At 40.2% G+C, this 17,538-nt stretch overlaps 1 protein-coding gene across 1 annotated transcript in view; it reads right to left on the reverse strand.

The window, feature by feature from the left end:
• Positions 1-17,538, reverse strand: part of LOC110217097 (uncharacterized) — a 44,233-nt gene that overhangs the window by 18,676 nt on the left and 8,019 nt on the right. The window contains 3 exon segments of the mRNA XM_078151695.1: positions 1,727-2,586; positions 10,024-10,134; positions 10,891-11,014. Of these exon segments, the coding sequence (XP_078007821.1) occupies positions 1,727-2,586; positions 10,024-10,134; positions 10,891-11,014 (1,095 nt within the window).

Consider the following 17,538-nt stretch of genomic DNA (forward strand, 5'->3'; position numbering starts at 1 on the left):
TCTGTCCATCCATACTCTCAGCCATCACAGTATGGCAGAAGCTAGGGTCTCAGCAGTGGTGATGAAACAATATATTCTCTCCTCACCTTCGCCTTCTCCCTATATCAAGAAAGCAAGAAAAATAAATCCCAATACAAACAGGTATAGTCAAGCACAACAAATTTCCACGCTGGAAATATAACAAGTCCCAATATGCAGAGTAACTGTTCTCCTTAAGCCATCAGAAATGATGAAGACAAAGGGTTTTGTCTGTGCTCTAACTTGGTCTGTTCATAGATATGTTATTTGTATCCAACTAGGCAGACAGACAAGCCCACAGCACCACATAAGCAGAAAAATAACACCTGTTTCCCTGAGGAAGAAAAATGGAATCATGAAGAAGAGGAGAAAGTAAAACCAGGATCAGCATCTGCTTAGCTTGTAACAGGAGTCATTGACAAAAACAGAAGACAGAGTATCTGAAAAGTACTAGTTATCCACAACATAAAGATCTTTAAGCTTAATTACCTATAAAGGTAAATTTAACTGACTTTGCTACTGTCTAAAGCAGTGGTGTCAAAGCGAAGCAGAACTGGATCGCTGTCTGTGAGCCACATATTCACTTAGAAAGCCACTTGTTCCCATTAGGGTGTATTTTTATTTATCTTCTTAAGCCTTTCCCAAATATATGTTAATTTGGTTCTGATGCACCTGGGAATTCTGCAGGCCTGCTGGTCAGTTTGACACCTCTGGCTGAAACAATTCTGTCCCATTCTCTACAGCACTATTCATGGAGTAATGGTTATTTAGCTCTGTATATGTCTCTTATCCCTCTACAAATCTATAAACTCCATGAAAGAAGGGCCCACATTTTATCTAATCAATTCAACTATCAATAAGTGCCTGAGGTTATAAAGATGAACAATGATACAGAATATACAAAGTGCTCTATAAAATAAGGTAAGGACAATAAAGGTAACAAAAATATGTAAATAAATGCTTTAAAATAACAAAAATTAAAATAAGGTAAGCTTCTTTACCATAAAGGTCAGTCTATCCCTTGTGACCATTCCATACATAAACATATCCTGGGAAAGAAAGGAGGAAACATCATTCACCCTCAGAAAGCTCCCAGTCTAATGCAGATGTGCAGCCCACCATTGGATAATCACAATATTAATTATATCATGTATTAATATTAAAATGTTTAGAGAGGACCTTTATTGTCAATCACTGTGTAAATATGATTGGAAAGTGGTGGTCCCTGCTATCAAAGAACCCCCACTCCATTTGGGGTAAAAAATATAATTAATTTTACATGGCAAATTACTAACACTTGCTGGGTAAGTTGCAATCTGTGGCCATCACAGACAAAATCACAGATCATTGATGTAGTGACACAAAAATAAAGCACACTCTTAAAAACACTGAAGACCCACTGGTAATAGAAAGGAAAGGAGATTGGCCTTGCACAGCTTACAATGTGCTTGGGGAGATAAAGCAGAAACAAAGGATGGATTTGAGATATTTACAAAACAAGCTATGAATGATAACTTTAATGTCTTGTCCATTTTCCACTAGTGTGACCACACTATCCACACTCTCACACCTGATCTCCTGACGAATAAAGCAAACATTTTTAGGATTTTGGATGAAATAGGATTAGAGTTTTCATCAAAAAACAAGTTTTTTTCTTATACAATGGAAATCTTCTGTTCTCCATCATGAGCTCCACAATCTAAAAGACTGAGTGGACCAAAGGTGAGTGTTTCTCTCCAGAGTGAATTCTCTGATGATAGTTAAAAGTTGAACGCTGACTGAAGGCTTTCCCACATTCCTTACATTCATAGGGTTTCTCCCCAGTGTGGATTCTCTGATGCACAATTAGTTTTGAGCTTTTACTAAAAGCTTTTCCACAGTCATGACATTCATAAGGCTTCTCCCCAGTGTGGGTTCTCTTATGTACCAAAAGACTTGAGCTGTAACTGAAGACCTTGCCACATTCATTACATTCATAGGGTTTTTCTCCAGTATGAACTCTCTGATGAATAATAAGGTGTGAGTTCTGATTGAAGGATTTTCCACAATCACTGCATTTATAAGGTCTCTCTCCAGTATGAAGTCTCTGATGTCGAATAAGGCTCTTGCTCAGGCTAAATGCCTTGCCACACTCGCTACATGCAAAAGGTTTCTCTCCAGTGTGAATTCTCTCATGATCAATAAGGTGTGAGCTCCTATTGAAGTATTTGCCACATTCGTTACACTGATAAGACTTCTGTCCCCTTGGAATTTTCTCCTGTGTAACAGTGCTTGAGACAAGACTGAAACTCTTCCAAAAGTCTTTACATTTCTCTTCTCTCTCTTCAACAGGGACTTTCTTATTCTGCACTATCACTTCCATAAAATTACCATCACTTCTCCTAACTTCTTCCTCTGGGAGTGCTCCTTGTGGCTGCTCTAACATGCTTTCTCTTTCACGGCCTTCTCCTTTAGATGCCTGGAAAAGATCTTTCTGGAGGCCTTCTGATGAACTACTATGTGATTCTGATTCAACAAAAATTTCTTGCTTTAAAGTGGACTTTTCATTCTCAGTAACATTATCACCTTCTGGAAAATAGAAAATGCAACTGTCACCATTTACATTCTGGCAATAGGAACAGAAGCATATCATATAATATTAACATGCTCTAGGAACTCATGAATTCCATAGGTCTGAAAAGAGGATTTATATCGATAGTGTGAGCATGGAATGAGATGACCCAGCAGAAACAATGCAAAATAGGGCTGCAATTTGTTCAGAAATGGACAAAAATGACAGCCACAGGTATAGACAGTCAGCAATAGTGGGACAGAGGAAACTGCAGGGATTAGACGGAGACAGTGTGACGAAAGGGAAAAACACCCACCAAGATCAAAAACTTTGTCCACAAACAAAGTCAATGCAACTAAACTAGAATAACAAGAAAAGTTGGTCAATGTGGGAGTAGGAGGTATGTGGATACTTCCATCAAATATCTTGCTCACATAAATGATGATGATTATTGTAATACTAATACTAATAATGATAACATATAGCAATGACATAGTGCCTAGTATGTGTCAGGCACTATGTTAAGCATTTTACAAACATCTCATTTGACTCTCACATCTACCTCTCACCTGGGAGGTGGGTGCTATTTTTATCCCCATTTCTACAGCTGAGGAAACTGAGGCAAAGGTTAATCGACTTACCCAAAATAATGCAGTTAGCAGGTGTCTTGAGGCCAGATTGGAATTCAGGTCACCCTGATTCCAGGTCCAGAGGTCTATCTACTATGCCACCGAGTTGCTCAGTAAGTGTTTGAGTGAATTTATTCAGGGCCTACAATACGCTCAGCCCTGGGCTCAGTGCCCAGTTCTGTCCTACAGGAAATATGACACAGAAATGTCACGTGCTGACTGAAGAGTGCTACCTGATCCCATGGGCTGCTGATGTGCTGTGAGTCAGAAATCCTGGGTTCAAACCTCAGCTCTGGTGTGTATCACATGAAGCATCAAAATTGCCAGATGTGGAATCAGAGCACATGGATTTAAATTCTGCTCCATTCCTATCTGAATGACCTTGGGCAGATCACTTAATCTCTCAAGTTTTCTCATCTACAAAATGAGGAGGTTTTATTGACCTCTAAAGTCCTTTCTGTTATAGATCTATGATCCTAAGGTCTCTAATAAAAGCCTGATATCCTAGATATATTGGGAATTGACGCAAATATATGACTAAGAGCCACTGCCCCAAAAATAAGTGGTTAAGGGATCTGAACAAATCTTTTCAAAGGAAAACTGTAAACTATCAACAACTGTATTTTTGAGATGCTATAAATCACTATTAGAAAAATGCAAATGAAAACCACTCTGAGGCTTCACCTCATACCCATCAAATAGCCAAAAGGATAAAAACATCCAGATACACTAAACTGCTCCTACTGTTCTGTAAAACAATTTGGAATTACACGATGAAAGTCACAAAACCAGTCATAATACCCTGACCCAGCATTCCCACTATCCGGCACATACCCCAAGGAGATTAAAGGGAAAAAGAAAGATCTCACATTTTCCCAATATTATGGTAGCATTTTCTGTGAAAGCACAACATTTAGGTAGGGGTGGGAGGAATCAGTGTTCAGCAATCTGAGAATGGCTGAACAAATTGTGGCATATGCATGTAATGTTATATTACTGCACCATAAGAGGAAAAAGACAAATACAAGGACTTTTTCAAACCTATAAGAACTGATGGACAATGAAGAAAGCAGAACCCCAGGAATGATATGCAGTAAACAACGTTTACAATAAAGTAAGCAAAACCATTAAAAGACAGCTGAACTCAGATTAAAGGCAGTACCAACAGTGCTGCCACAGGAGAAAGCTATTGGACCAAGGACGTGAAACACTGCATCAAACCATCAGACACAGGCACTCCTTTGGTTGGTTTTACTTAACTCTTTTCTTTTGTACACCAAGGCAGGGTTTTAACTAGAGTTTTCCAAAGGAAGAACAGTTAGGTGTGGGTACTCCCTTCTATATCATAATCAGGAACAACTGAAGGAACAATGTTTAGCTTGGAAGTGATAAGACTTGAAAGGAACATGATACTTTTTTTAAAAAATTCAGTTATTTTTAGTTTTCAACATTTACTTCCACAAGATTCTGAGTTTCAAATTTTCACTCATCTCACCCCTCCCCCCCAAGACAGCATGCATTCTGAATATCTGTTTCCCCAGTCTGCCCTCCCCTCTATCTCTCCCCCCCTCCTCTTACGCCCTTCCCCTTCTACCCAGCTACATGTGAAAATATTTTTTTTAAACACGTGTTTTTAAAACTTTGGGTTCCAAATTTTCTCCCTTCCTTCCTCCCCACCCACCCTCATTGAAAAGGCAAGCAACTCAATATAGGTTATATGTATGCAGTTATACAAAACACTTCCATAGTAGACATGTCGTGAAAAACTAACTCTATTTCCCTTAATCCTATCCCGCCCCCCCATTAACTCTATTCTTTCTTTTGATCCCGTCCCTCCTCAGAAGTGTTTGCTTCTGATTATCCCCTTTCCCAATCTGCCCTGCTCTCTATCATTCCCCTGCTCTCTTGTCCCCTTCTTCCCCCTATTTTCCTGTAGGGTAAGACAGATTTCCATCCCCAATTGAGTGTGTATGTTATTCCCTCCTTAAGCCATATCCTATGAGAGTAAGATTTCACTCATTCCCTCTCACCTTCCCCCTGTTTCCCCTCCACTGTAAGAGCCTTTTCTTTTGTTTTTTGTGAGATAATTTACCCCATTCTACCTCTCCCTTTCTCCTTCTCCCAGTACAATCCCCTCTCACCCCTTAATTCTATTCTCCAGATATGACCCCTTCATCTTTTTTTTTGACTCCTTCATCTTCAACTCACCCTGTGCCCCCCTCTACATATATATATATAAAACACATGATACATTTCTTTTTTTCTTTTATTAATTTATTTTGATTTATCAACAATCACTTCCATATGTTTCTGAGTTTAAAATTTTTCTCCCCCTTCCTCCCCTCTACCCTCCCCAAGACAGCGCACAATCTGATATAGGCTATACATTTATGTTCCTATTAAACATATTTTCACATTAGTGGAGTTGCAAGTAAAAATTAAAACCAACAGGAGGAACCATCACAAAAAGGAAACAAAACTCCACAGAAGGGGAAAAAAATGATAGCCATTCAACTTCCATAGTTGTTTCTTTGAATGTGGATAGCATTTTCTATCACAAGGCCTCTGGAGATGTCTTAGACATGATACATTTCTTCAACTACTACAAGAACTACTTGACTCCAAAGAGAGGAACAAAAATCTAGTTCAGAGAAGTTAAGGAGCCAGTTTTCCACGCATTTTAAATTCTAAAAATGAGGGCTGTATGGAATGAGCTGCCTCAGGAGAGAATGAAATTCTCTTCACTAGGGGTGTTCAAATAGAAGTTATTTGAGAAATATAAAAGGGACTCGTAAATCAGAAAAGGGCCATATGATTTAGAGGCAGAAGAGACCTTAGAAATCATATACTCCTCTACCTTCATTTTACAGATCGGCAGCCTGAGGTCTAGGGAGAATAGCTTGCCTAAGAAACGCAGCTGGAATCATCAAAACTACTTGGTACTGGCTAAGAAATAGAGTGGTGGATCAGTGGAATTGGTTAGGTACATAAGACACAGAAGTCACTCACCACAGTAATCTACTGTTTGATAAATCCTAAAGACCCCAGCATCGGGATAAGAACTCACTATCTGACAAAAACTGCTGGGAAAACTGGAAAATACTATGGTAGAAAGTAGGCAGAGACCAAAATCTTACACCATATACCAAAATAAAGTCAAAAGAGATACATGATTTAGATATGAAGGTTGATACTACAAACAAACTAGGATATCAAGGAATAACTCTGACAGGAATTACCTGTCAGATTTATGGAGAACATAAGAATTTATGACCAAACAAGAGAGAGAGAACATTATGAAATGCAAAATGGATAATTTTGATTACATTAAATTGAAAAGGTTTTGCACAAAGAAAGCCAATGCAACCAAGATTAGGAGGGAAGCAGAAAACTGGGAAAGAATTTTTACTACCAGTATTTCTGATAAGAGAACTAAGTCAAATTTATAAGAATACAAGTCTTTCCCCAATTGATAAATGGTCAAAGGATATGAACAGGCAGTTCTCAGATGAAGAAATTAAAGCCATCTATAGTCAAATGAAAAAATGCTCTAAGTCACTATTGATTAGAGAAATGCAAATCAAAACAACTCTGAGGTACCACATCACACCTATCAGATTGGCCAACATGACAAAACAGGAAAATGATAAATGCTGGAAAAGATGTGGGAAAACTGGAACACTAATGCACTGTTGGTGAAGTTGTGAAATGATCCAACCATTTTGGAGAGCAATTTGGAACTATGCCCAAAGGGCTATCAAAATGTGCATACCCTTTGACCCAGCATTAGCACTTCTAGGGCTATATCCCAGAGAGATCATACAAATGGGAAAAGGACCCACATGTACAAAAATATTCATAGCAGCTCTTTTTGTGGTGGCAAAGAACTGGAAATTGAGGGGGTGCCCGTCAGCTGGGGAATGGCTGAACAAGTTGTGGTATATGAATGTAATGGAATACTATTGTGCTATAAGAAATGATGAGCAGGCAGACTTCAGAAAAACCTGAAAAGATTTGTATGGACTGATGCTGAGTGAAGTGAGCAGAACCAGGAGAATATTGTACACAGTAACAGCCACGTTGTACAATGACTAACTTTGATAGACTTAGCCCTCCTTGACTATGCAAGGATCTAAGACATCTCCAAAAGTCTCATGATGGAAAATGCAATCCACATCCAAAGAAAGAACTATGGAGTTTTGAATGCAGATTGAAGCACACTATTTGCTATTATTTTTCTTCTGCTTCGTTTTGTTTTCTCTTTCTTGTGGTTTCTCCTGTTGATTCTAATTCTTCCTTACAACATCACTAATGTATGAAAATGTTTAATAGGAATGTATATGTAGAGACTATATTAGATTCCACGCTGTCTTGGGGAGGGAGGGGGAGAAAAATTTGAAACTCAAAAGTTTATGAAAGTGATTGTTGATAAATCAAAATAAATAAATAAATTTTAAAAAAGAAAAGAAAGAAAAGTAGCTGGAATCAAACTCAAGTCCTTTAACTCCAAGTTAGCTATTCATCTCACTAGACCAAACTGTCTCTCAGTTGACAGATTCTAAGATTTTATGAGCTATGACATTTCTCAATAATGTATTTTCAAGATTTTAACAAATGAAGACAACAGCCATTAGAGTACAAAACAGGTAAAAAAGTCATAAAAAACTCATGTGGCGCAGCAAAAGGGGAAGAGACACCAGTAATACAAAGACCAGAGAATGAGGAACTGGAAGGGACCTCATGTGTCATCCATGGCAGCCCCTTCCTTTTACAGAGAAAGAACCTTGCATTCAGACAGGTGAGATGAGTGGCCCAAGAGGCCATAGAGCTGAGTCCTGAACCCAGGATCTCTAACTCAAATCCAGTGTTCTCTGCCCAACCCCAAGCTGCCTCTGACCATGTTGTGAGTGGAACCAAAGAATGCAGCAGAGTAGCAGCACGGCCATTTATGCCATCCTAAAACCAATACTCTTCACAGCTGGCATATATGGGGCACGTAGAGATTTGTAAAACGCTTTACATATGTTAATTCAATTGATACACAAATTCCTCTGCTAAGCCTACTATTATTTACAAGAAAATTGAAGCTCAGAGGTAACGTGATCAGCCCATGGTCCTGGAGAAAGGCCCCAAATAAAAGTCCCTCCTGACTCCAAATCCAAGGACACCGAACCCTGCTGCCTTCTGTTTCTACTTCTTACTTAGGTGACTGTGGGCCAATCACTAACTTTGCTGAGCTTCAGTCTCCTAAGTGAGGGGGGGCTGGACTAGATGGCCTCAAAGGTCCCTTCTAGCACTACTAAATCTAGGTTAATCTTGACTCTTGATCCAAGGAATTAAAAACTGAATTTTATCCTAATTAATACCACAGAAAGGACCTATCTGTAAAATAAATACTGAGAACTTCCTTATTTGTAATAGTAAAAACTTGGAAACGACTTAAAGGTACTAAATGGATAATGGCTGAATAAGTTAGGGGCATTAATATAACAGAATATTAAAGTGTCATAAAAAAGACACATACGAAGCAGAAAAGGAAACAGATCTATATCAAAGGTACAAAGCAAAAAAAGCAAAATCATTAGAGTAGTTCTCAATTCCCACTTCTCTCTCTATAGAGATATTTAGATATTGGCACATATGTATCTACGTATGCATGTATGTATGTATGTATATGCCCAGACCTGTGATTTCATTGAGGCAGGAACCTCCTTGGTGAAGAAACTTTCTCTACCAGTAAAGATCAGCAATTATTCTGCAATGTCTATGGTATGAGGGACTTGTACGGGGAACTGAACGCTTCAAAGTCTTGACAATGCCACAGTCAGTATGTATCCAAAGAGTATGTGCCTTGAGCTCAGGTCCTCGTGACTCTGAGGCACGGTCTCCATCCCTGATAGCCTTATACTCAGCCCTAACCCTGAGCACAACCTGAGCCAGGGCTTCCTCTTCTTTTTTTCTGAAAGGCAATTGGGGTTAAGTGACTTGCCCAGGGTCACACTGCTAGTAAGTGTCAAGTGTTTGGTCTGAGGCCAGATTTGAACTCAGGTCCTCCTGAATCCAGGGCCGGTGCTCTATCCACTGGGCCACCTAGCTGCCCCCAGGGATTCCTTTTCTAACTCCAAAGTCAGCTCTATCTACTAGACGAAGGTCTCACTATGTTGTGGGTGTCTCATGTGGGCACACACAATGCACCAAAAAATTCTGAATTTGAGATTGACTTTCAAAAAGACACCAGAGGGGGCAGCTAGGAGGCACAGTGGATAGAGCCTGGGCCCTGAGTTCAAATCTGGCCTCAGACACATAACACTTACTAGCTGTGTGACCCTGGGCAAGTCACTTAACTCCATTGCCTAACCAAATTAAAAAAAAAAAGGACACCAGATTCATTATTTTGATTGTTAATTAATTCAAATCTACTTTGTCAAATGCAGAGGGTGGCATAAACAGTTTTATGCCTAATTTTACACACACACACACACATACTTATTTATCTGTCTTTGTTGTTGGTTAGGTTTGTAAGAGGCAGACAAGCACTGTGGATGTGGACAGCTGTTTCTGAGTCAATAACATCTGGCTGCAAGTCTTACTTCTGACACCTACTGACTGTGTGGGAGTGGACAAACCACAATCTCTCAGTGCCACAGGCAACTCTCAAAGACTCTGAGCAAAGAAGGTATTACCTTGTATTAGTAGACAGTTTCCTAATTGGGAGTTCTTTATGCTAATGAAATCACATCTGATCCAGAAAAATAAAAAAATTCAATAACTAAGTAAATGTGAAGATATAAAGGTGTAAGAATAGGACAGTCCTCTCTCACTTACCCGTACAGGTGCTTCTGCCACCTTCCAAGTCCAGAGGTTCCTGACGATTTAGGCCCCATGGTTCTTCCTCTCTCCGGGAGATCCCTGTAGGTTTCGAAAATGGAAATCCTGCTTGTGCAGAAGAAAATGAGACTGAATAATAATTAGCAGAGTCACAGATATCCATTTAATCCCTACGTCTGGAAAGAACATCTAGGGAAGGCAATTAAATGCCCAGAGAAAGCAAGAGGGAATTGTATGACCCTCAGACGGGGGACTTGGAAACCACAAAGACTGAGGCAGAATCCAATGATTTAGAACCAGATTCAAAATTAGCTTATTTTATTCTCTCCTTCCTAATTAGGTAGGAAAAAATCAATAGCAAACTACTTAGGAATCTTAGCGGCAAATACTTAGCTTAGAAAAGCTGAGAAAGGGTACCCTAATAAGGTCTTTAGGAAGGGACAAGGGTAGAGAATGTCAAACCACTGATGTATAAAGTAAAGCTTCCAAAGGATCAATAAGAATACAGAAAGTTTTAAGAAATAATTTCCTGGGACATTACTTCGCTATGGACCTGAAAAGCCTTGGAAATAGAGGTTTAGAACTTTCTGATTCCTATTAACTTTTTCTTTTTTTTTTTAAGTGAGGCAGTCTGGGTTAAGTGACTTGCCCAGGATCACAGAGTTAGGAAATATCAAGTGTCTGAGGCCAGATTTGAACTCAGGTCCTCCTGACTCCAAGGCCAGAGATCTATCTACTGCACTAACTTGCTGCCCCCCTATTAACTCTTAATAGCATTAACAAAAACTCTTTATTTAGCAACAGGTATGAAGCAAGACAAAGTCCCAAAATAAAGATTTTAAAGTGGGTCAACAGAATCATTACCCAGTGATACCACATCCCGATAATTCTCCAGCATCAAATCTCGAAAGAATCTCTGAGCAGCTGCTGAACTCTTCCATTCTTTCTTGGGGAGGTCCACTGACACATCCTCAAATGTCACCAAATCCTGAAAACAATGAGTTCTTTATGTTCTAAGTATTATTTCAGGGCTCAACTCCTTGCTATGTCCTACATCACCACGGAGGAGGGAGAGGGTGTGTGGCATATCTGTTGGTAGACATTCTAAGTGAAGAGATAATATACAGGAGATTGTCATGGTCGATAGAGTTATTCAGCAAAAGGGGTCCAGGCACTTAGAGAAGTCACCTGGACTCCTGACAGATACCTGACTGGGCCATTTGTGGGCAGACCAAGTCAAAGAATGTTATAATGTAAAAGGAGCAAATATAGCTCATTATGTACCAAATAAATGAGCTAATATGATTCTACTAGACTGTATCTTACATAAAGGTAAGGACTCTGTTTTATGTCAACTTTATATCTCCTTTAGTACCTAACACAGTGCTTTGTACATAACTGGAAATTTTGTTCTTTGAAGACTGGGTCTCCCTATCTCACCCATACTTGGAAGTGTATCAGCCATTCATGGGTCCTTTCCCAACAGTGATCAGCGCAGAAGCTTAAACTTGCTGTTTTTCTGCCCTGAACAAGTTAACCCCTCCTTAGACAGCCTGGTGGTCCTCTGTGTCTGAGGGTTCATAATATTGGTGACAGACACATACTTACTCTGCCTTAGCCCCACCGCAACTCAAGACTCCCAAACTTAATAGATCCATCAACCTTGGCCTCCCCAGCAGCAAGGATTCCAGGCGTGAAACACCCCACCAGGATTAAAGTGTATGTCATAAAGTGAATGGTTCCACCCAGGTAATGAGATTATCAGGATTCCTCTTCAATTCCTTCCTACTAATTTCCATAGCAAACTGACATGAAAACTACTTTTTCTGGAGGCAGATGCCCATTTTTATTGTCATATTCATAGAATTCTAATTTTTCAAAACGTTTTCATATCAATTATCTCATTCTGCCCTCATATCAATGAGGGGAAATAAAGTTTATGGAGAGGTTATAATTTTTGCCATGAAAATCAATTAATGTTTCTAAGTCTAAAGACTTCAAAGTGGAACATGCCCTGACGAAAGAAGAATTGGGGTCAAATTTCACTTCTGTCACTGACCAGCTAAGTGACCCTGAGCAATTCTTACTCTTAGTTACCTCTTCCAAAAAAAGTAAGATGACAACACTCACAACTACCTACTTTACAAGGTCGTCAAGGGGAAAGTACTTTGCAAACCTTAAAATGCTGGAAAAGTATGAGCTTATTAAAGCACTACATAAATGTTAACTTTCCTGACCACTGTCTAGCCCTGTGGGCCAGCGGGCAGCTGAGGAAGCCAAGGCCCAGGGAGATGACAAGGCTTACTGAGGGCCTTAGTATAGGAGCAATGTCAGAAAAGAAACTCTGCCTCTGCATTTTCCAGGTTTCTGGACCAGGGATCTTCCCACTCTGGGTCAAACAGTTCCTTGGAACCTGGTTAGGTGAATCTGACTGTGGACCTTCTCCTCTGCTAGGCCTACAGACTACACTTTTGGTGTCAAACAACTACCATCTGGTGTTAGCCCTACACTGTAATTTAATTCAAAGCATATCAACAAGGTAGCAGCTAGGTGGCGCAGTGGATAGAGCCCTGGCCTTGAAGTCAGGAGGACCTGAGTTCAAATCCGATCTCAGACGCACAACACATACTAGCTGTGTGACCCTGGGCAAGTCACTTAAGCCCAACTGCCTAGCAAAAAGCAAAAAAGCAAAAAAACCCCCCAAAACAACAAAGTATATCAACTAACATTTTTGAGTGCCTGCCATTTGCAAGAAATCATGCCCCAACAGTGTTTTTCCTTTGACCACCCTTAATATAATAAGAATGATAATAATAGCTAACATTTATATAGCACAGGTTTGCAAAGCACTTTACAAACATTATCTTATTTTGTCTTTTTTTTTTTTGTGAGGCAATGGGGTTCAGTGACTTGCCCAGGGTCACACAGCTAGTAAGTGTCAAGTGTCTGAGGCCGCATTTGAATTCAGGTCCTCTTGATTCCAATGCCAGAGCTCTATCCTCTACACCACCTAGCTGCCCCTTCATTTTGTCTCTTTAACAACGTCCTGAGGTAAAGGCTGTTATTATCCCACTTTACAAATGAAGAAACTGAGATAGGCAGACTTTAAAGTGGCTTGCTAAGAGTCACATAAATGGTTAGTATCTGGGCTGCAATTTGAACTCAGGTCTTCCTGACTTCAGATCCAGGGCTCTATCCGCCATGCAACACAGCTACCTATGAATAAATGAATGAATGAAAATTTATATCTGTCTGTATGACGACTGGCCATGACGACGACAAACCATAACCAACTACCCTGAGGCCAGCCATCAAACCATCCTGAACTGATCATATTTCATCATTACATATATATGTGGATGCTTGTCTATCTGATCTCTTCTCTACCCATACTTACTATATGCTTAAATATAAAAAAAATACCTTATTCTATCTTCTCGCTCTACTCTCCAAATCTAGTTGCTTCCTGGAACCTTGCTGCAATCACAGTACTGTATATGTTTGGTAGCTCAATGAATACAGCACCAGGCCTGGGGTCAGAAAGACCAGAGCTGAAAAACTACCTCAGACACTTACTAGCTGAGTAACGCTGGGCAAGTCACATGATCTTGCTTGCCTCGGTTTCCTCACCCGTACAATGAACTGGAGAAGAAAATGGCAAACCACTCTAGCATCTTTGCCAAGAAAATCCCAAATGGGGTGATGAAGAGTCACAACAACTTAAAAAGACTGAACAACAAGAAATATGTTTGGGAAAACTTTCGCGAATAACTTATGAGAGTGCATGGTCCTGACAAAAATGGGAGGAAGGAAGGGACATTTCCGTGCTTCTAAACTAAACCAACTCTCTTTGAACTTGGAAACATTAAAAGAATTTTGTTTTAACGTTTTAAGAAATCTTTGCATTGGTGAGTTAAGAATATACCACATATTGGTTTTCTAGAATGGAAAAATATCTTGTGTGGGAGTCAGAACCTCTGGTTTCCGGCAATGATGTGGCCCAGTGAGCACTGGTCTTTAGAGTCAGGACCTACTTCCACATTTCCCCTCTGACATTCACTTAATCTCTTTGAACCTCAGCTGCTTGGTCTGCACAACAGCGACAACTCCTTAGGAGCTCTCTCCACAGAATTACTCACGTCACATCAAATCTAAGAACTCAAAGGGACCTCAGCAGAAATCAAGTTCAACACATACATGAAGGAATCCCAACTAGAACACACCCCACAAGGGGTGTCACCCAGCCTCTGCCCACGTTCCACATCTGGACAGTGAACTGTTGGATTTCTCCTAACACCAAACTTCCCCCCATGGTCCCTGGTTCTGACCTCTGGGGCTAGACAGAAAAGGTCTGATGGCTTCTCCATGATCTTTCCAAATACCTGAAGATGGCTGTAGTGTCCAAAGACGACAGATCTGGGGATGGAAGAGACACCACCCAATGATAACAACAATGGCTAACACTCAAACAGCACTTACCATGTGCCAGATACTGTACTGAGCACTCTACAATTACCATCTCATTTGATCCTCATGACAACCCTGGCAGGTAGGTGCTATGATTATCCCCATTTTACAGACCAGGAAACTGAGGCAAACAGAAGTGAAGTGACTTGCCCAGGTCACACAGCTAGGAAGTGTCTAAGGTCAGAGTCACACTCAGGTGTTCTGACTCCAGGCCTGGTGCTCTATCCACTGCTCTTCCTAGCTGCCCCTAAGTTTACAGATGAAGAAACCAAGGCTGAAATGTTAAGTGACCTGCTCATGGTCACGCAGCTGGTGTCAGAGGCAGGATTTTAAACCAGGTCCTCCTGGCTCTAAGCCCAGCACGCCATGAAATCTTGAGTCTTCTCTTCCCCAGGCGAATCATCTCCATTGCCTCCAACTGACTCTCCTAGGACATGGGCTAGCCCTGGACCAATTCACCCTCCCGGGGAGGCCCTCACTACTAGCGGCCCTCTGCTCTTCTGGCTCACTGCCCTTCTCTGGAAACTCCCCAGAATATCAACAGCCTTCTTAAAATGTGGCATCCAGACCTGAACCCAAGAAGGGAGAAGTCAGCTGGTAGAGGCCAGAATCCAGTGCACTGCCAGCTCTCTTTTCCTGGAGGCTAGGCCCCATTCAACCAAGCCCAGAATTCTGGCTGCCACAGCATCAAGTCCACTCAAATCCACAGACCTTTTTCAGAACAACTTCTAACTATGTCTCCTCAACCCAGTATTCGTGAAATTTAACATGCATTCACACGCAAGACTTTACAATATCCCCACTGAATTACCATTAGATTCAGCCCAGTGTTCTAGCCTGTCACGATCTTTCTGCATCCTAACTCTGTCATCTATCTTTCTTAGCTTTTGCATCATCAGCAAGCTTGATAAGCCTCCTATGGCTGCATCCAAGTCATTAATTAAAATGTCAAAGAGCACAGGCTCATTTGATGGGGTATTTCAGTGGAGACCTCCTGCCATGATGACAATTAACTATAACCAACTAGTCTGAGGCCAGCCATCCAACCAGCTCTGAAATGATCAAACTGCATCATCATCTACTACTGCTAGGTGCTGTGTTTAGCTGGAATAATGAACCCCTTGAAGTGACGGCATTATTCAAATTCACACTGTATACTTCCATTGGGCTGAAACCAAATACCATATTTTACATAATCATACATCACAGTGCAAATGAGAATCCATGTGAACACTTCAGGGGATTCATTATTCATACTAACTGGCCTCTCCACAAGAACAGGGTGAGATAGTTATCAAAAGCCTGAATACAATCCTGCTCAGACATGCACAGCATATCCTCATCTACTAGTTTTGTAATCTGGTCAAAAAAGGAAATGAGATGAGTCTAGCATGGCCAGTTCTGGATAAAGTCACGCCAGCTAGCTCTCTGAAATGACCATCCCTCTTTATAGATGTCTGCCAATGATCAGGACTTAATGATTCATTCTAGAATTTTCCCAGGAGTCAAAGTCAAGCTCAGTGACCTATACTATCAAGTCTGTTTTCTTCCCTTTTGAAAGATGAGGACACTTTCCCTTCTCCAACCTTGTGGTGTGTCTCCCTTTGTCCACAATCTTTCAAATATTACTGACAGTGGCTCAGCAATCACATCTGCCAGTGCTTTCAGCGTCCAAGGACATAGTTCAGCTCAATTTCAGCAAGGTTAGAATTCATCAAGGGCAACTGGGTGTTTTCTCACTGTCTCCTTACTTATCTTGGGCATCAACTCTTTGTCAACCATTTTTGTTTTGTCATGTCTAATGCAAAGGTCATTCTCCTACACAGAGAAAACAAGAGGAATAAGAAAGATGGGGCAATGTGTCCCCCTACTGTCAGCCCACCCCAAACATATGTCCTGTCCCTTCTTTGATCCTTTCCCCCCCATATAAACTAATGAGCTAATGTTCATAGTACTTTCCAAACCTTACAGTGCTATATAAAGGCCAGATGTTATCATCAGTCCCACTTTTAGCCACTAATGAGTCTTGCCACCTAATTCCCAGTTACTTCTACAAAACAGAGGTAATATACTACTCCTGTCCACTTCACAGTGTCTGGGTGAGAACAAAATAATTGCAAATAGGTACCATTTTGACACTACTTCAAGCCTTACCAGTCACTATCCTCATGAGTCATAATCTTTCTGAGCTTTATAGCACAAAAGGCTTGGAACAGATAATTCTTAAAATTCCTCCTAGCCCTATGATGTCCTATGACATAGGGACAACAAGATTATTGCCATTTTACAGATTTTTAAAAAATGGAGACTCAGAGACATTAAGAGACTTATTAAAGATTACACAGCTAGGAACTGTTAATAGCACAGACAAGAACCCAAATGTTTTTAATTAATATCACAATTCTTTTCAAAACACCACACTGTCTTCAGTGAAAATAAATTCCTATCCAAATGTACGGTGGTAGTACTATCACTTGTTATAAAAGCACAGACATCCATTTCCAGACAGACTGTGAAATCTCCTACTTTGGAAATTACGATATCTAAGCTAAATTGGCTATATGATGCTTCTGTAGCTATGAGTCTGGGAATGTCAGCTACTACAAGAACCATTTCCTATGCATAATAACTACTGCTTATATTATGAAGAGTTTTAGGCACTTACCACTTTGATCTTACAAAGCGGATAACAAAAGTATTACTCTCCTCATTTTAAAAATAGCTAATGTGGAAATGTGTTTTGCATGACTTCATATGTAGAATGGGTATCATATTTCTTGCCTTCTAAATGGGGGAGGGAGGATGGAGGGAGGGAGAAAATTTGGAACTGAAAATAAAGTTTTAAAAAACTTAACAATTAAATGTTTATAAATGTCATTAAGAAATGTTTAACAAAATAAATAAAAATGCAATATAACATAAATAGAGAGATGAATGAGAACAAAATGAGGTGTAGCTTCCTCAAGGATACACAGCTAAGTGACACAGCTGGGACCCAAATATAGGTTTTATGACTAAGACATGCAGCTGCTCTAGAAAACCTGA

Source organism: Phascolarctos cinereus, unplaced genomic scaffold (assembly GCF_003287225.1).
Source record: "Phascolarctos cinereus isolate Bilbo 61053 unplaced genomic scaffold, phaCin_HiC Scaffold_4;HRSCAF=312, whole genome shotgun sequence".
NCBI classification, from domain to species: Eukaryota; Metazoa; Chordata; class Mammalia; order Diprotodontia; family Phascolarctidae; genus Phascolarctos; species Phascolarctos cinereus.